The sequence below is a fragment of the Halichoerus grypus genome, chromosome 13, assembly GCF_964656455.1.
Source record: "Halichoerus grypus chromosome 13, mHalGry1.hap1.1, whole genome shotgun sequence".
In the NCBI taxonomy this organism is placed as follows: domain Eukaryota; kingdom Metazoa; phylum Chordata; class Mammalia; order Carnivora; family Phocidae; genus Halichoerus; species Halichoerus grypus.
The window spans coordinates 38,217,227-38,237,702 of NC_135724.1; the positions used below are offsets into that span (position 1 = coordinate 38,217,227).

Consider the following 20,476-nt stretch of genomic DNA (forward strand, 5'->3'; position numbering starts at 1 on the left):
TTCCTAAGTACTTTAAGATATGCTTTCAGAAGCAGGGAAAAAGCCAATGTCAGTTCCATTAAAATAATTACATCTCAAGTACACACTTACTTTTTACCTAAAGGCTTAAGATACTGGTATTTTTTCATATCTTTAATACTTTTGAATTTCTATAATCTGTTAGGTAAATTGACATTTCATTATAAATGCTATTTGTAGAATAAAATAACGGTATAATTTTTAAATCAATATATACAGTACATAGAGCAATCTCTAAGAGGAGCCTGAGTTATTGCAAATGTATGAGCTATTTCCATGGAGGAAAAAGATGGAAAGCCCTTTCCCATTTGCATTTATAAAGGCTGCGTGACTTCTTTAAATATATACACTGATGCCAACAGAGCCATCAGAAATCAATAAATCACATTCTCATGTGCTGTAAAATGTCTGACACACACATTCATTTTCCTAGTCCAAAATTCTCTGCGAAAGGAACCGTGTAAATGTTCCATTTTAGTTTAATGACATTCTCCACAGTTAAAATTATGTGCATTATTGCCAGTGAGTGCAAAAAACCTGAAGAGCACAAAGCTAGATAGGATTTTAAAGAGCCTACACAGTACATATCCTTCAGTGGCTAGTCATTTAACAGACCACAGAGACACTGATATGAATGCAGAACAAAATTGGGAGATTAGTAAGAATGGACTGAATGCTGCAATTACCATTTTGACAAAAATAATAGGCATAATTTATTTAGAAGCAGTTGGGGGATGGTCTTGTAAGTGTCTGGAGAGACAGCCCTAATAGTCCCAATACCACCAAATGGAGGCAGAGATGAACATCACTTAAAAATGATACAGATGACAAGAATGACAACAACTTATTCATCAGTGACGTTCAATTGGAAAGTGTAATAAAAACCTAAATATGACTCCACTTTAGTTGACATTTATTCCACCAGCTGCTATATATTTTTAAAAGGTCACAGCATTGTTCAATGTAGATACAGTTTATGAAGTACCAATTCTTAAAGAAAGGAGGGATCTGCTATGTATATAAGCAAGGAGGTTCTAAAAATTCTCCAAGCACATTTTGCAGAGAGTTATGCACAAAGGCATGTCTGGCTACAAACACAAGCACTGAATTTATTCAGGTAATATTCCTACATGGGAACTGAACGGAGAACTAGCTACAGTTCTCCCTGCTCACTAGTGCTGACTAATGGTGCTCTCACTCTTTAGTTTCTTTGCATTTATCTCTGAACGAAAATGCTGTGGCCAAAAAGATAGCTTTTGACCTATGTGTTTACCAAAACCTGATTATATTTGAAGTGTGTTATTTTGAGGCCCTATACTATATTCAACAACATATCTTTCTTCCTTTCAAGCCATATTTTCCTCTCCCGGAGACCTCCATTCACTCCAGGCCCCTGACCTTAACTTCTCTCCCTAAAGCCTGGACCCCATAATCAACCATTCTAACAAGCATCTCAGAGTGCCCTAAAATCTCTCAGCTCTTTCAATGTGAGCCTTAGAAAATCTCCAGTCTTGGCAAAGTCCAACTCCTGGCACATCGAGTACCAGGCTAAATGCACAGATATTTAGCATTGCTGGAGTGAAGAACATGTAAGTAGACCAACTGGACCCACTGCCATCAACCTCACATGGGGCCTCAAAGCTGTTGAGCAACCACTTTTTCACCAGGATGGGTCCACAGAACCACCCTTCAGGCTGCCTTCCTAAGCCTTGTTACTCTCCTGACACCCATAAGCCTCCAGTGGCTGAGCAAACACACCACCATGCAGCTGAAAACCCCTCACTTTCTACTCTATTCTTCCCCTTTAGTTATTTCTTCACTCCTCCTTTCCTGCTTCTCTTCTCTCTGATCTCAGAAATCAGTACTTTTTCCCCATAAACCAGCTTCTTCCCCAATATAGTCCATCCTGTCGCATCTATTCGAAAATTTGGTCAATAAATCAAATCCTCTTTGGGGTGCCTGGGTGGCTCAGTCGGTTAAGCATCTGCCTTCGGCTCAGGTCATGATCCAGGAGTCACAGGATTAAGGCCCGCAGTCTGCTTCACCCTCTGCCTCTCACCCTGCTCTCGTGCTCTCTCTCACTCTCTCTCTCTCACATAAATTAAAAAAAATCTTTAAAAAAAATAAGAAATCAAATCCTCTTTCTTCTATCTTCAATTTCTCCCATCAATGGCCTGATTTTTAGGACAAAAACATGTTTAAGTCTACCCTGGCTTTTAAGACATAGCAATCTTTTGCTATTCTCAAATGTGCAATAAACTTACTGCCTAAAATATATATTTAATTCCTCCTTCTCACCCAAACCCAATTACCAAGTCTTGATGGTTTTATCTCTAAATGTCTGTGTTGGATTGATTTGTGCACCCCACCCCACCCCCAATTCCTGTGTTGAAGCCCTAACCTCCAGCGTAACTGTACTTGGAGACAATGCCTTTAAAGAGGAAATTAAGCATAAATGAGGTCGTAGGGCAAGGCCCTAATCCAAAATGGCTAATGTCTTTATAAAAAGAGGAAGGGACAGCAGGGATGTGGGCACATAGAGAAAAGGCCATCTGAGGACACAGCAAAAAGGAGCCTTTCTGCAAGCCAAGGAGAGAGGCCTCGGGAAAATCCAACCATGTCAGCACCTTGATCTTGGACTTACAGCCTCCCAGAACTGTGAGAAAACAGATTTGTTTTTAACCCACCCAGTCTGTGGTATTTTGTTATGGCAACAATAGCAAACTAATATCTCATGAAATAGGCCTTTCTTTTTCATTCTTTAATGGTTTTGGCTAAGTTCTTATGTTTATCAGACATGTTACACTAGCTTATAAGTAGATTCCTAGACTACATTCATTCATTCATTCAAAAAACATTTACTGAACACTTACTACATGCCAGGCACAGTGACTAGAAGAAAGCCATAAAGCCACTGTCCTGGGGCTTTTATTCTCATGAGGGAAGATAAATGAACAAATCCATAAGCAAGTAATTATTGACAATGATTAAGTGCTGGGAGGGAAATAAACAGAAAAATAAGAGAACAACTGAAGAGGCTACTTTACATGGGCGGGAGGACAAGAAAAGCCTTTGTGAGGAGAGGACACTGACTGGGTGGAGGAGAATAAGCTGGCCTCGCCGAAAGATGCCGTAAAGCATTTCTAGCAGCGCTCTTAGCAAGCACAGGGGCTAGGAACAGAAGCTTGACGTATAGGTTTGTGGGACAGGAAGAAAGATGGAATGGTTAAAGCATAGCAAGGTGGAAAGTGGGAGAATCTCTCTCCTCTACTTCATGCTTTACTCCTTCAACAGAGTCCTTTTCTAAAATATAAATATAATAATGTCATACTCCAAACATATATTCTACATTGCTTACTGACACAGAAGGCCTTTTTTAAAGGTTTGCTCCAACCTCCCCTTCTAAACTCAGTTTGCTCACTCTGTACCCCTCCATCTCAAATTATATGTTGAGGGACAGCAGATACTTCTCTGCCTGTGTTTGGGGGGCAAGGAACACCATAAGCTTGGAGTCAGATAAATCTGTGTTCAAATTTTGGCTCTCATGTTTTTACTTGGAAGAAGTTGGGTAAATCCTTTTTTTCTCCCCGATCCTTATTTCCACATAGATACAGAGGGGTTAATAATACGGACTCTTTAGAGAGTTATGGCAAGAATTAGTGATAATTGATGTAGGAGGTTTAGCTCTATATGTAATCAATATTATTGCTGGCACATATGGTCTCCTTTACTCGGAATGCCTACCACACTTCTTTTCCTGGTAAACTTTCTCCATCTTGCCAGATGCAGTTTAGATGACACATTCTCTTTGAAGCGTTCTCTAACTTCCACATACAAAATATAATTATCTCCTCATTGTTCCTATAGCACAATGCATATACCACCACCATGGCATAGTTCTGTAACTAGAGGCTTTTACACCTCTCTCCCCTCTAGAACCATCACTTCTCTCAGGGTTGGAACTGTGACTTTATTAATATTTCTATTATCAGTCCTTATCTGGCACATAATAGGTGTTAAATAAACATTGGTTGGATGAATGAATGAATGAACTATATATTCCATTCCTTCCCTGAACCACTAGATTTTGCCTACATCCATATTATTCTACCTCTTCAAAAAGTCTATCAGTCAGGAGTCCCAGTAGGCACAGATGGCTCATTCAAGTTAGCATCATCTGAAGAGGGTAGATTAAAGTGACTACTTACAAAGAAAGGTATGGTCAGGGTGCAGCAAACCACCAAGGATAGTTCAGTAAACTAAAGCTAGTAATAGGAAGTAGTATTTGACCTGAAGGGTACCAGGAGAAAGGGTTTATCAGAACTTGGACAGAAAGAGGGCTATATGGAAAGGACCTTCTGATAGGAGCTGGTCAATGGATGCATCATATGTTGACCACACAGGGCAGGTGAGGGGCTCAATCTCACTCTTCTTCTTTTGCCCAAATCCCTGTTGGGGCTCCCCAATAGGTGAACCCAATTAAAATCCATCAGGCCTTCTCTTCCTGCTTCCAAATAATTCAGGCCTGAAGCTTAAAACAATACAGGCCCCTGTGCCAGAAAAGGAACAGAGGTACCCATGATGGCTCAAAGTGTGATCACAGAGTCTAGTAGGGTGAGGTAGGTATCCATACGGACGGAAGCCCGGAGAAGAGCTGTAGAGGCAATGCACAGTGAGGAACACCTCCTACACAGAGGAGGGGCCTGATATGTAGTGTCAGAGGTCAAGCAGGAAGGGGAAGGTGTCCAAGTGGGATGGGTGGATAAATGGCCTGTCATGGAGTCTGAGCTTGAGTATAGTAAAGAAGACCATCCACATGGGGCAGTATGGAAGAGTGGCTACCTATAAGGGGATTAACCAAATATTTAGATTTATTAAGAGTAATAAAAACAGGGTTTCTCCCTGTATCAGCTATGGAAAGGGAGAAAACTAGAATAAACCATGGGGTATTAGGTTAGGACTGGAGGTATTAGTGTAAATTTCTGGTTTACAAGATATAGACACACATATAGAAATAAATGTCGATATAAATTGTGTTATGTTTATATATTCCAAATGACTCATGCTTTTTCTTCTGTAAGATGTTCCTTGTCTCCCAGACACAGTTCACACACACACACACACACACACACACACACACGCACAAAGAGTACACGTGCTGTGAGCTCCTGATTCCTAAGTACCATCCTCCACTTGAGGGAACCATGGCTCCTTGAAGAAAGGGTTCATCCCAGGGCCTGGGCAAGAAAAGTGTAAGAAGAGACTGGGACAATGTGATGTGCTTCAAAGTAATGAAGTGATCTGAGGGCAATGGAGACCTCAGAAGATACAGAAGCCAGCTTGAACGGGCTCTAAGTGACCAAATGTGAGACAATTCGAGCACAGTAATCTATTGAAAAAATAGAAAACAATGAACCCATACAAATACAAATAAATGAATAAATTTAAGGTCTGAAGAGAAAGGATATTTGTATAGTTTAAAAGAACCTCCTCACAAAATACTATTTAATTACAAAGAGGGAAGAAGTAACTGTGCACTGCAGAGGACTGGCAGATACATTTTAATCAAATGATCAAGTGAACATCAGCAGTATTGTGACAAATAAAAATTATGTGCCAACTAATAGGTGCGAGGTGCAAATATATTACAGTCATAATATACTGGGGGAAGGGGGTCCTGGATGGATCACCAGGCTGGAAACTAATTCTCTAATGTATCTTCAAATTTTCTAAAAGTGTATGATTATTTAAAAATTAAAAAAAAATACAGAAGGCCTAGGTCCTCCTGGTGCATTAGTCCATACATGGTTCAGCCTCCCGCAGCAAAGCAGAGTAAAGAAGGCTGAAGGGTGGGTCTAGAGGGACAAAGGACAGACATCCCACTTACTCCCCACTGACCTCCCAACAGCCATCTGACACTGTTGGCAGTATACAACATGCACACGACGATCTCTGAAGTACTTGCTCATGTTCTGTCTATTCCCTGGCTTCTTCCCATACTCTTTCTCATCCACACCCTCTCACAAATACATGTATTCCTCTGGGATAACTGTATCTGGTAGCTCATCAAATCCCATAGGTGACGCCATTATCTATGTAGATTTTATAAATAGCTATAAACTAACTCCATCTCCTTCAGTTTTAAAACCTGTATAATTACTTCTCAACATTTCATATAGTAGAAGCATCTCAATCCAACCTGTTAAAACCAAACTCAACACGTACCCCCCTACGGTGGGCACTGTTAGTGAACTGCCAAGATTCTCCCTCACCCCCGGCTGCAGATCCTCTAACATAACTTCCTAAAAGCCAGATTTCTAAAGTACTCCTGACCTCTATCACAGTGCATCATTTTTACCGGAGGAGATGGTGAGCACACTGAGGTTCAAGAATAGGTCTAGCTGCTCTAAACAATTTGCATACTCCATTTCCTTAGCTAGAGGCATCATTCAAGAAGTGGTCATGTGATCTTAGTAGTACCAATAGTGTGAATCTTAGACCTTTTCTTTGAAACCCACTTTTTTATTCAGGTAGCCATCCTATCACAAAGGGGAATTAGGAAAAAAACAAAAACAAAAAAACAAAGGGGGATTAGAATAATGCCAACAAGAAGAAAGATGATTTTTAAAATGAATTCATTAAATAATAATGAAATGGGTTCTTGACAATAAGTAGATCCCAGGACCGACAACCAGAAGCCCACTCTAATTTCTATCTTCTAATTACCTAAGCCAATAAATCCCTTTATATTTAAGTCAGTTTGAGTTTAATATTCTGCTACTTGCAGTACATTGTGTAAAATGGTATAAAACAACTAGAAGTTAATATATATGAAATCTAAGATAAGCAGCCCTCTATAAAAGAAAGAAAAGTAGAAATATAGAAAAACAAAATACCAGACAGGTTGGCAGAATGACAATTGGCACTGATAAGATAAATGGGAAACCCAGCTTCCATATATGAAGATGTAACAACTGAATGATCCCCAGCTTTCTATGGTCCAGAGTCAGACAGAGGCTGGTAGGGACTGCTTCAGGGGAGAAATCTGGTAGAAACCTGGGGAGTCAAAGGAAGGAAACAAGAAACCTGGGACTTTCACATTCTAGACAGATATATAAAGACAAGTTTTCATACAAGTGAAATTCTGAGGTATTTCATATAATTATAGTACTTTCCACTGGTTCAAATAAATCTATGTAATTAGCTTCACATTTGCATGCCTTTCTACTCATTCTGGCCCAGAAAGTGGTGGTGTTCAATGCCATCTGGATATTTCTGAGCTGTGCTGAAACAGCAGCAGTGTGGGGAGCTTGCTGCACCAAGTTGCCTGCCCCTTTCTGATAGGAGAGAGGGTGCTTCAGCTCACCTCCAGCAAGGCACACAGAGACTTGAGCTCTAAATTTCTTGGTATCAAATGGTTGATAGGCCCCCAGAGCTTTACTGTCCTCCCAAGTCACCCTAGATAAAATATCCAGTTGCCTTCTAGACCTTTTACAACCCTATCCCACAGGCAATCTGTCATTTATTCCTACTCAAGTAGGTTGAAACTATGTCTGGAATTCAGTCCTTTCTTCTCATTTCCAAGGCCAATGCCCAAGGTCACACCCTTATCTCATATCTCAACTAGTGCAATTGTCTCTTACCCAGTTTCTCTGTGTCTTATCTTTCTGCCTGTCCAATCCATCATTCACAGGGCTACTAGCTCCTAGGAGAAAATAAGGAATGCACTTTATTTATCCCCTTTCCCTCCCCTATGTCCAGGCAAGAAAATATCTGTTTAAATTATTGTATGCAGGCCATTTCTCATTTGAAAACTCTATGATGGCATCCACTGGTTTCAGAAAAAGTTTGAAAAGCTTAATCTGCAACTAGGTCATGAAGGTTGTACCCCATACTCCCCATCAGCAGAGTAGCTCACCACTTTCCCCCCACAGGTTGATCCAATCATACTGAACTACTAAATCTTCTGGAACACACAAGCAGCAGATCTTTATAAATGACATGCTCTCCCTCTAGAGAATTCACTTTCCCTTGGTCTACTTGCAAAACACCTATTAGTCCTTCAAGGCCCAACTGAGGTATCTTCTCCAGTGTTAGTTTACGATTAAATTTCTTCATCCTCTGTGCCTACATGAGACTTTCTTCAAAAGTCTACTTTGACATTTATGTTGCTCTTCCTGGTCTTATACACCAAATTTGGTATAGGTTTACCCAGTTATTAGACTTCTTCCCTAGTAATGAGCAAAGTGTACCGTGTATCAGCATGAGGTTGTCTTTCTCCTACCTGTGATTTCTCCCCAAGATTCATTCTTACATCCTCTGTATTTAGCAAAGTGTATACACTACACCATACATGCTCAGTAAACACTGCTTGAGTAATTTGCCAGTGGACTAACTGTTATATGAGGACAGGTATTGTGCCTTATTACACTTACCACACTGACTGGAAAAAATGAGAAACAGAAACGGCTACAGGTTGAATAAAATATTAGGCTTACACTGGCCTCCTGGGTTACCAAAATATTTGGCTAAACCTAGGGCAATTTGTCATTTCTTCATTCCAAAAGATTTATTGAGTACCTTGTGTGTGCCCAATCTTATTCCAGGAGCTGAGGACAGAATTGTAAACAAGATGAACCACATGTATGCTGAGGCGGGGGAAATAGTTCTATCGCTAATAAATCAGTCTCTCCCACCCCCCAAAAAAGTTTTCCTTAACTCCCAAACTCAGTTCTCAGCCACACAAATGTGAAACCCGAGAGTCATCAGTGGCTTCTCCCTATACCTTGTTCAAGTGTTATTTGACAAAATGTAAAATTGCTACCACTGGATGATGATGGTGATGATCACATTATCTTCCTCCTCTTTAATTTCAACACTATTCTCCAAATTCAAGCCCTCATTTTGCCTTTTTGGAACAACTAAAATTGCGTCCTAACAACTCTTCCTACTTTTATGCATCCCATCTCTACATTCCCTTTCAAATACTGCCAGAATAATTTTCTTAAAAAGCAACAATCTTACCATATTACAGCTGTGCTCAAAAGCCCTCAATGGCTTTGCAAACACAGGGAGAACACTGCTCAGACTCCTTAGCCTCATAACTCAAGGAATCTTCCAAAATTGACTTCCAATTTGTCTGTCCAGATTCTTTAGCACTGTTCATCCTACAATCTAGACTCCTACAAAAATAGCTCTTGATTTTGTATCTTTGAACTTTTCACCTGGAAGTCCATCTATTTTATTCAAATCCTGCCTACATCTCAAGGCCCAATGCAAGGACCTTAAATTTGTCTCTGATTTTTCCCTTCTGCATATGAAAGCTCAATATACTTCGTGCTCTCCCCTCAAGGCTTACCTGTTTCTACCTCACATTCAGATTATTCACAAATACAGCTTATGTATCCAACTAAAGCATACTTAATCACCAATAAATACTTAATAGGCACTTACTGTCTTTCCATTACTCCAAAGGACCTAAAACATACCATATTCAGAGTAAACATTAAACAAATTTTCATAGAATGAAGGCAAACTCCCAAACAGAAATGTACCCAAAATCACAATAATCTTTTTCTAAATGTGAACAATAATCTCCACCAAAGAGGTACATATGAGTGGTAGAAAGCCGTAGCTCATCACATTTTAAATATATATGAAAGGAGGCAGCTAAGTTAGTAGAAAATAGAATCAAATAAAAAGCTAAGAAAATTTATTCAAAGTAATATGGAAATATTGAATAATCTTACCCATTTCAGTATATGAATGTATCTCTCATTTTGAGATGCAAATATATAAACACATATACATTATGTCCATCAACTGGAAACTATATACAGTGTCAAAATTTATTGAAATAAGAATGACAAGGAAATTTTTCCTAGTTGCCATTTAATAACTTTTGTGAAATTTAATAAAAGTTTATGTGATGAAATATTTTTTCCTTTTCTTTTCTAAGGAAACAGCTTTAGAAGATGATTGATGCCTGCTATTATGGGTCTATATTTGTATTTCCTTATTTTAGAGGCTTTTCAAAATACAAAAATAAACTTAAAGCATTTCCAGTTATACTAAAAAAAGAAAGATAAAAGGTGATTATTTATAGGCAATCATATTCATGATGATAGTCTCAGAAGGCAACTGCAAACATAAATTTTAAATGCTTTTTGGAAAGAGTTGAGAATAAAAACATTTACATAATTTCTTAGAAACCCTGGCTTTTTATTGCTGCACTTCAATATTCCCTCCAGGCAAAAGGAGCAGCTACTTCAAAGATTTATTTGATAATGGAATGTTTGATTTCTTTGTTTTCCCTTTCCAATGTGGAAAGGACTTTTGTTTTCATTCTACAGCAATGTGTTGTATTTTAAAATTTGAATTGGCTCTCTACTGAAAATAAAAATGGTTCTGTTTTGGCAAATTAAACACACCAATGCTAGCAACAAGTATACATATTATAAATAGACTATCTTGCTATAAAAAGGGTCCATACGTGTATCAGTCATCTTTGATAACAGAACTACCACTTCATGATAATATAACTAGTGACCAATATTAAATGTCTAAAACTCTCACTTACCTGCCTATCCACTTCTGGGAGCAAAAGCAGGAGGTATTGTTGAAAATGCTGAGGTAAGGAAGCAAACGTATGTTTATTTATTAATGCCCTCAAGTTAGTGTTGACAAGAATAGATCCTGGGGTTTCTATGTCAATGTCCTCAGCTTTGGTCCATTTCAAGTGTCCTGTGATAAACAAGGAAGAGCATTAATTCACTGTAGACTGGGGAAAACATGCACATGCACATATACACATATGTACATATTGAACATATTCAATAATATGTCTAGCTCTGTCACTTTTATAAGTGACATTTCAGAAGGAACTCTCCAAAGCTTCTTTTGTGTTTCTGTCTTGTCTTACTTGTCTTTTATTTTCATAATGTGTACTTCACTCATACCATCTATATATTTTAGTCAAAGTAGCATCAGGTCTAGATAAAGAAGTATTTTAATTATGGTCTTCCAATTAATCAGAATTTGGAATCAATTTTTATAGATTCTATAAGACCTAAGATCAATAATAACAATAATAACAGTGCTGTTAATTTTAACAGAGGTATTGATAGCTAGCTCAGAGCGATGTGATTCCCCATGTATCAGGTAGAGCACTAAGCACTGGATTATTTCAAAAGATTCCTGTTCAGGGTATTTGGAGAGTAATAATTTAAAAAGCAATCTTTTATAAAAATATTAGTTTCAAGATCTAAAATACCAATACACTTTGAAGGATAATTCTACAATTCAAGGTACACTGACCTTCAACAGAAGGCTGTGTGTAGAGTTCACAACTCAAAATTATGACATACAAGAAAATTATCCACTCTAACAAACAGCTAGCTGATGCATCAAACAGAAGAACTGCCACTTTCAGTTACTTGAGTTAAGAGAACACCAAGAATGTGAGCTGTTTATTAATAGAGTACGTTTTAAATCAAGGGTCACCAAATCATGGCCCATGAGCTATATCTAGTCCAACTTTTGTTCTGGTAAATAAAGTTTTACTGGAACATAGTAAATGCCCGATTGTTTAGCTACTGCCTAGGTCTGCCTTTGTGCGACAACGCAGAGCTGAATAGTTGTGCCAGAAATCGCATGACCTATATTCGCTCCTCAGCCCTTGGCAGAAAAAATTGCCATCTCTTGTTCTAAATAATTAGTGATGAAAGACAGAATAAAAGTCATTATTAATAAACAGGGAACTATGATGAAATAATAGGCAACTTTGAGACAGAACCAGACAGAACACCTAGAAATGAAAATTTAGTTTTTAAACTAAAAAAAGTAATGGACACAGCAGAGGAAAGAATTATTAATTAAAATACAGAGTTGATGAAAATATCTAGAGTGCAGCATAAAAAAAAAATGATGGGTCAAAAAGTAGGCTAGTGAAGAAATATGGGGAAGGGCACAAGCAGTCAGAATGAACATCTATAGGAGATTCAAAACAGCAGATGGAGAACAGGCAGTATTTGAAGAGCTAATGGCTCACATTTTTAGAACTGAAAATATTATGAGTTCTTGGATAAAGCAATACACCAAATCTCAAGAAGGACAAATACCCACTTGCATCTGATGTGTTAAAATTATAAAACATCAAAAATAAAAAGAATATCTTATAACAATTTTTAAGAAAAACAGATTACATCCAAAGAGATGATAATAGGAAATTTTATCAATGAATAACAGATAGCAGTAGAATATCTTCAAAGGGTTAAGAGAATATTAAGCATCAATCTAGATGACAGCAATAATATAAGAACATTTTCAGGGTCAGGGCACCGAGGTGGCTCAGTCAAGCATCTGACTCTTGATTTCAACTCAGGTAATGATCTCAAGGTCCTGGGATCGAGCCCCTAGTCAGGTTCTGCAATCAACAGGGAATCCACTTGAGATTCTTGCTCTCCCTCTCCCTCTGCCTCTCCCACCATTTGTGCACTCTCTCTTTCTCTCTCCCACTCTCTCCCTCTCTCTCAAACAAATAAATAAAATCTTAAAAAAAAAAAAAAGAACATTTTCAGGATCCAAAATGAAAACTCTATGCTTTAGAGAATCTCGCTAAAATAATCACTAGTGGATGTTCTCAACAAATGAAGAAATTAAATCAAAGAAGAAATAAATGGGTTTAAGAAGCCATGGTCAAGTAAAAGACTAATAGATCAGAGCATCTGCAAGTAAATATTAACTATGAAAAACAATACCTAAGAACTAGTAAGAGTTAAATAAAGGAACTAAGTTAAATAAAGAGGAAATAAAATGGAAAATAACTGCATGCAAGATGGGACGGCGTGACTGAAATGAGAGTACTACAAACCCTGGTCTGATTTGAGAAGGAGAGAGATTTGGACTAGTCTTTACTTGGTGAAAGCTCTAGAGGTGACCACTAGAAGCAACAAGAAAGAGTGATAACTCCCAAATAAGTGCATGGAAGGAAATCTCAATGAATCAAATGGAAGGCATAAAAGCAGGGGGAAAAAATTAAAAATCAAGTCCAACAAAATCAAAATAAATATAAATGGATTTTCATACTAGATTTAAAAAGCAATACAATCCAGCTATATGCTGCTTACAAGAAACAAACTTAAAAATCATAAGGAATGGATGAAAATGAAATAAACACATACCAGGCTGAGACTCAAAGCAACAACAAAGTAATATAACAATATTAATATCAGACAACATAAACAAAGGTAGAAAACCTTGTTAGGGGTGAGAAAGATCATAAAAGGAATAATTCACTGAGAAGATATAATGACCTTAAATCTGCAATCATTTAAGCAGCATATCATTCAAAAACTTAAAACTGTGAGAACTAAAAAGAGAAAGTGCCATTACATGATGCTAGTGGGAAGTCTTAATATCTTCTACCAGAAACTGAGACATCAGACAAAAAACTTGTCTTAATAAGAGAATTTTAACAACCCAATAATCAATGTTGAACCAATGAATTTAACATAGGGCACTGCACTGAACTGTTAGAGAAAGCAATGTTTTGTCACCACTCAAGGAACAATAAAACAAATAAAAATCTGACCAGTGAGTCTCTACAAATACTGATGAACAATATTAAATTTCATCTAATTAGGTAGCAGTAACACAAACACAGCAACTCTCCAATCCTCCAACACCTGTTATATATTTGGACACTCAAAAGCACACTTCTAAATATTTCATAAGCTAAAGAAAAAAAATTTATAGAAATTAGAAAATATTTGGATTCTAAATGACAATGCCAAAATTGTGAAATGCAACTTGGTTTAAAAGATGAAATGTATCTATTACAGAGTAGAAAAAAAATACTGAAAATTAAAGGTTTAGTGTGCAAATCAAGAAGTTAATAAACAAACTAGAAAAATCTGAGAAAGAAGGAAGGATTACAAAAATAAGAGTATACATTCATGAAATAGGAAAGGACAATGAAGACCATCAACACCAAAAGAAGGGGTACTGTTTTTGTTTTTTTGTATTAGATTAATGGAAGAGATATACCTCTGGTCAGACTTGGTATAAATATAGAGAAATGAAAGGTAGAGACATAATTCTAGATATAGTATACAAGGAACATACAATGAAAAATAGATTTTAAGTGGCATAGTACTATGACTTAACCCAATATCTTTGAAGACCAACTATTTTTAAGTTTATATTCAAATTTGAAATAGAAAACCTGACTAAATTTGCAAAAATTTAAAAAAACTGATAAACAGGCAACCTCCCATACCCCACATACACACAGAATATATATTATAAGTTGCCCTAAAGATGAGTTTTACCAGTCCATTAAGGAACTCTTCCACCACTTCATTTTGTACATATTCCAGAGAATAAGTTTATAAAGGAATATTTCCAATCCACTTCATGAAGTTAATATAACCTTTATTCAAAAATAAGGACAAACAAGAACAGTATAAGAGAAAAAAATTATCTTCTCCCATTCCATGGGTTGACTCTTAGTTTTGTAGGTTCCTCAAGACATTAAAAATAGAGCTACCCGACAACCCAGCAATTGCACTACCTGGTATTTATCCCAAAGACACAGATGTGAAAAGAAGGGGCACATGTACCCCAATGTTCATAGCAGCAATGTCCACAATAGCCAAACTGTGGAAGGAGCCAAGATGCCCTTCAACAGATGAATGGATAAAGAAGATGTGGTTCATACATACAATGGAATATACTCAGCCATCAGAAAGGATGAATACCTACCATTTGCATCCACATGGATGCAACTGGAGGGGATTATGCTAAGTGAAATAAGTCAAGCAGAGAAAGTCAATTATCATACGGTTTCACTCATATGCGGAACATAAGGAATAGTGCAGAGGACCACAGGGGAAGGAAGGGAAAACTGAATGGGAAGAAATCAGAGAGGGAGACAAACCGTGAGAGACTGTGGACTCCGGGAAACAAGCTGAGGGTTACAGAAGGGAGGGGGTGGGGGTGGGGGTAACCGGGTGATGGGTATTAAGGAGGGCACGTGTGGTGATGAGCACTGCGTGTTATGTGCAACTAATGAACTGTTGAGCACTACATCAAAAACTAATGATGTACTCTATATGTTGGCTAACTGAACATAATAAAAATTTTAAAAAGAGAAAAAAATTATCAAACAATATGACACGAAAAAGTACAAAAGTTATATCATTTAAAAAAAACTCTAAAGCAAATCTGACAAACTCTAACATTTGTTTAGTCAAGGAGCTAGCTACATAGGTGTCGGCTTTATCAGCATCTGTATTTTTCTATATGTTTAAAGTATTTCACAGCTGGAAAAAAAAATAAAGACCACAAGGAGAGCAGAATTAGGGAGAAGCTTCTTTTCTCAGCAGTGAAGGCAAAGGCAAAACCTAGAGACAGAAATGTTGTGAAATATAGGAAAGGAGTCTGTTTAATTCTCATTTATGACTAAATAATCTCAAATGAAGGAGTTGAGGTCATTTACCAAGAGTGATTCTGATGGGGGAGTGCTGGGGAAATAAAATTGTAAGACTTTGAAACATATATTATAAGCAATGTGAAAAGCAGGACTTATGCTGTAGGTTACTATTTAGTATGGTTCAAAATCTTTAAGAATATCATGGGGTGCCTGGGTGGCTCAGTCGTTAAGTGTCTGCTTTCAGCTCACGTCATGATCCCGGGGTCCTGGGATTGAGCCCCGCCTCAGGCTCCCTGCTCAGCGGGAAGCCTGCTTCTCCCTCTCACACGCCCCCCTGCTTGTGATCCCTCTCTCCCTCTCTCTCTCTCTCTCTCTCTGTCAAATAAATAAATAAATTTTTTTTAAAAAGTCTTTAAGAGTATCATTGATAAAAGAATATTCAGAGAGGTACATAATCTTTAATGACAAACCCAAAAGATTTCAAAGATGCCCAACTAAGCAAGAACACGTTCCATAATTTTGGAACAAAGACAGAGCAGATGAACTTATTGCTAAATTTGTAGCCACACAGGATGTTTAATCCCATTTTAATTATCCTTACACACTTACTCCTAATTGGCTTAAGAACAATCCAATTATATCTGATCGTCTTATCTCATTAGAGCTGGTACCTCATCTCCCTACAGCATTCAGAGGAAGAAAAAGATGTCATTTTAGCATCTAATTCCTGGACACCAGAGAGAATAAAGTAGCTGAAGTCCATAGAAGGACAGAAGAGAAGTATCAGTTGCCAAATTACCACACTGAGAGTCTAGGCCATACAAGAAGAGACTAGGCTGACCTCATGATAAAAATCATGGGGAGTATGTCCAATCAGGGTCAGGGAAATTCTCCATTATTTTGACCAAAGGGAGTTTGGTCTGCAACTGCAGACCAAACTCCCTTTGGTTTGGGGAGCTGCAGACTCTGGTGTACTTGTTGATCAATGGGTAGTCTGCAGGCTTAAAAACTCCTATTTCCACCCAAAGAGGTTTTAGGCATAAAATGTACAAAACACAGAGACACAGACATAACACTCACCTGGGGGGAAGGAGCCCAGGCAAGAGGCAGACCAGGGTCTTTTGTTACAAGAGGAACTACCCAAAGAAATACAAAAAGAGTTCAAAACGAAAGAATTCTTCATTGTCTCAAAGAAATTAGAGAGGAATGATTCTAAAAGAGCTCAGAGAAAAACAGGCTTTCAAAGATTCAGTCCAAGGGGAAAAAAAAAAATTTATCATAGGACAAAAGCAAATCATCTACAGTGTGATTCAACATAGCCTTCACAAATGAAGTATCTGTATAATGAGTTTATCGGGTAGCAGTGAATCCATTAAAAAATAGTACTGAGGTTAAAGAACTATGGAGATTACGGTTATAAAACAGAACATAAACGTTAGCAACCTTGATGTTTAAAAATAATGAAACTAACAAAAACATGGAGGTAGGAGGGTCTGTAATTGTAATAATTCATACACCCTTCATAATAGATTGTCCAAAGTTGTAATGAGTAATCAAAAAAATAATCACTCTTATTTCAGTTTTTCATATGTTAATACCTTTGGAGAGAACTTTTAGATATGAATGTATCTCGTGGCAATGTTCAGCAATTTAATTTTTTTGGTTTTACTTTTTTACTATTCAGCTAAAATTAATTAAACTTAGTACTTTTAATTAAAATGGTTCATACAGTTTTTCCAAGATGATCTCTGGCTATAGAAACACAATAAGAGATGTCAAATCACTTTCTTCCACCAGGAGAGGATAAGAGAAGTCTGACTCAGAAGAGGGCCTTCACCTGACTCTGCTGGCACCGCGATCTCAGACTTTCAGTCTCCAGAAATGGAATAAAGATGGCAGAGTAGTAGGAGAACCCTATGCTTGCCTCATACCTCCAACACAGCTAGATAAATATTGGATCATTCTGAACACCCAAGGAATTGATCTGAGGACCGACAGAAGAAGCTGCACAACTAGAGGGAGAGAAGAGGCCACAGTGTGGAGGGTAGGGGGTACGGAGAGATGATTTGGCGAGAAAAGGATCGTGTCTGCTGCAGAGGGGAAGAAGCCTTGATTGCAGAGAGAGGAGAGGAAGAGAGAGTGCCAGCGAGCGAACAATGCACAGGGGATCACACAAGAAAGACTTCTCTCTAAAGCCACTGACTGGGAAAACAAGGGGGCTGATTATGTGGAGTGTTTACAACCAGTGGAGCTCCAAGACTGGAGTTTTAGAGTTCCATGCTATGGCCGGTGTGGAGCCTGGGGGGTGTAAAGGCGCTCCCATGGAGAAGGAGGCCAGAGGCCCAGGAGTAGATGGCGCAATCTGAGGATCCTCTGGGATACACTGGGAGAGATTTTTCCCCCTTCTTATAGTGCATCTGGGAGAGGTGGCTCTGCCTTTCAGGAGATAAAAGAGCCAGCAGGTGCTGTTGTACTGTCCTATTCATTAGCAGAAGCCCAGAGACATCTGGGGGCGTCTAACCTGAACTCATGCTTTTTGCTGTACTTTACTCTGAACTGCAAGCTCCTGTGCACTGGTGTGACTGCCCTTCGGGGACAGAGCGGCACCAGCCCCGGCACAGCTAGACCCTCCCCAAGACAACCAGTGCAGGTCCACGCTGCACTGGGTCACTAAAGTTTGGAGTTTTGAAACAGCCAGTGTGCCTGAGATCAAACACACATGCACTGTGTTGCGGGGCGAGCAGACGGCCCAGACACGGACGGAGTGAAGGCAGGAATCCGAGGGACGCCTGGGACACGAGGGGAGACTATTTGCTCTTCTGTGAAGGCTTCCTGGACAGCAGTAGGTGTCCGTCCCTGGGGACAAGGGAGAGGGGCTGATGCCATTTTAACCCATCAACATGGACGGGCTTCAGTGAGCAGCACAGCACCCACACTTACACCAAGCCTCACCCCACTGCGCTCTGCAGGTGCTTCTTTACCAGGGCAAGGGAGTCTGAGAGCCAGAGCAGCAGGCCCCTCCCCCAGAAGACCACATAACCCCCACAACCCTGCCAAAGCACCAAGTCTACTGACCACAGGAGAGCTTCAGCTCTGCTGGAAATAGGATCAGGCCTCTTTTAACAAGCAGACCCAGCACACACTTAGGTAAAACTTGCCACACTCTGGATGAGATCTAAACACTTCTCACTGCAGGCAAGTAGAAATTCTGCAGACGACTGACCTGAGGGAAAGATCAGCCAAAACACAGCAGCAGAGTGCACACAGTATTCACCAGAAACACTTCCTGAAGTACCAGACTCTGGACAGCATATGACCTCTTCTTAATAAAGCCATTGTTCTGAGGAGCAGGAAACATAACAGGCTTTCCTCACACACAGAAGAAGACAGAGACCTAGACAAAATGCCAAGATGGAGGAATTCATCCCAAATAAAAGAAAAGGTCACAGCCAGGGATCTAATTGAAACAGATATAAGTAATATGTCTGAACCAGAATTTAAAACAAAAATCATAAGGACACTAGTTGGGCTTGAGAAAAACAGAAGACACCAGGAAGTCCCTTACCACAGAGATATAAAGTCAGGCCAAAAAATAAAAATAAAAATGCTATAACCGAAATGTGAAACTGACTGGATATAATGACTACAAGGATGGGAGAAACAGAAGAACAAATAAGTGATACAGAAGAACTAATTATGGAAAATAATGAAGCTGAAAAGAACAGGGAAAGAAGAATACTGAATCATGAATGTAGACTTAGGCCACTCAGTGACTCCATAAAGTATAACATTCGTATCATAGGAGTCCCAGAAGAAGAAGAGAGGAGTAAAGGGGGCAGAAGGTTTACTGGAGCAAATTATAGCTAAAAACTTCCCTAAACTGGGGAAGGAAACAGACATCCAATTCCAGGAGGCACAGAGAACTCCCATCAAAATCAACAAAATCAGGACAGCACTAAGACATATCGTAGTAAAATTTGCAAAATATAGAGATAAGGAAAAAATCCTAAAAATAACAATGGAAAGAAATCCCTAACTTACAAAGGAAGACAAATAAGCTTAGCAGCAGACCTCTCCACAGAAACATGGCAGGCCAGAAGAAAGTGGCATGACATAATCAATGTGTTGAATGGGAAAAATATGTAGCCAAGAATACTTTATCCAGCAAGGCTGTCATTCAGAATAGAAGGAGAAATAAAGAGTTTCCCAGACAAACAAAACCTAAAGGAGTTCGTGACCACTAAACCAGCCGTGCAAGAAATATTAAAGGGGACTCTGAGAGGGAAAGAAAGATCAAAAACAACAAAGACTAGAAAGGAACAGAGAAAATCTCCAGAAACAATAACTTATCAGTTAATACAATGGCACTAAGTTCACATCTATCAACATCACTGACTGTAAATGGACTAAATGCTCCACTCAAAAGACATAGGGTATCAGAATGGATAAAAAACAAAACAAAAAACAAACAAACAAAAAACAAGACCCTTCCAAATGCTTCCTACAAGAGACTCATTTTTGACCTAAAGACACCTGCATATGGAAAGTGATGGCATGGAGAACTATTTATCATGCTGATGGCCATCAAAAGAAAGCCAGAGTAGTCATACTTACATCAGACAAACTAGATTTTAAACCAAAGACTGTAACAAGAGATGAGAAGGGCACTATAACATAATAAAGGGATCTATCCAACAAGAAGATCTAAGAATTGTAAATATTTATGCCTCCAACATGGGAGCACCTGAATATATAAATCAATTAATAACCAACATAAAGAAACTAATCGATATTAATGCAATAATAACAGGGGACTTTAACACCCTGCTTACAGCAATGGACAGATCATCTAAGTAGAAAATCAACAAGGAAACAATGGCTTTGAATGACACACCAGACCAGATGGACTTCACAGATATATTCAGAACATTTCATCCTAAAAAAGCAGAATACACATTCTTTTCGAGTGCACATGGGACATTCTCCAGAAGAGATCACATACTGAGTCACAAATCAGGCCTCAAC

At 38.6% G+C, this 20,476-nt stretch overlaps 1 protein-coding gene across 1 annotated transcript in view; it reads right to left on the reverse strand.

The window, feature by feature from the left end:
- ASXL3 (ASXL transcriptional regulator 3) overlaps nucleotides 1-20,476 on the reverse strand; it is a 179,811-nt gene that overhangs the window by 54,825 nt on the left and 104,510 nt on the right. Inside the window, exon 8 of the mRNA XM_078060460.1 lies at nucleotides 10,598-10,761. Within this exon, the coding sequence (XP_077916586.1) occupies nucleotides 10,598-10,761 (164 nt within the window). The remainder of the gene's footprint in view (nucleotides 1-10,597; nucleotides 10,762-20,476) is intronic.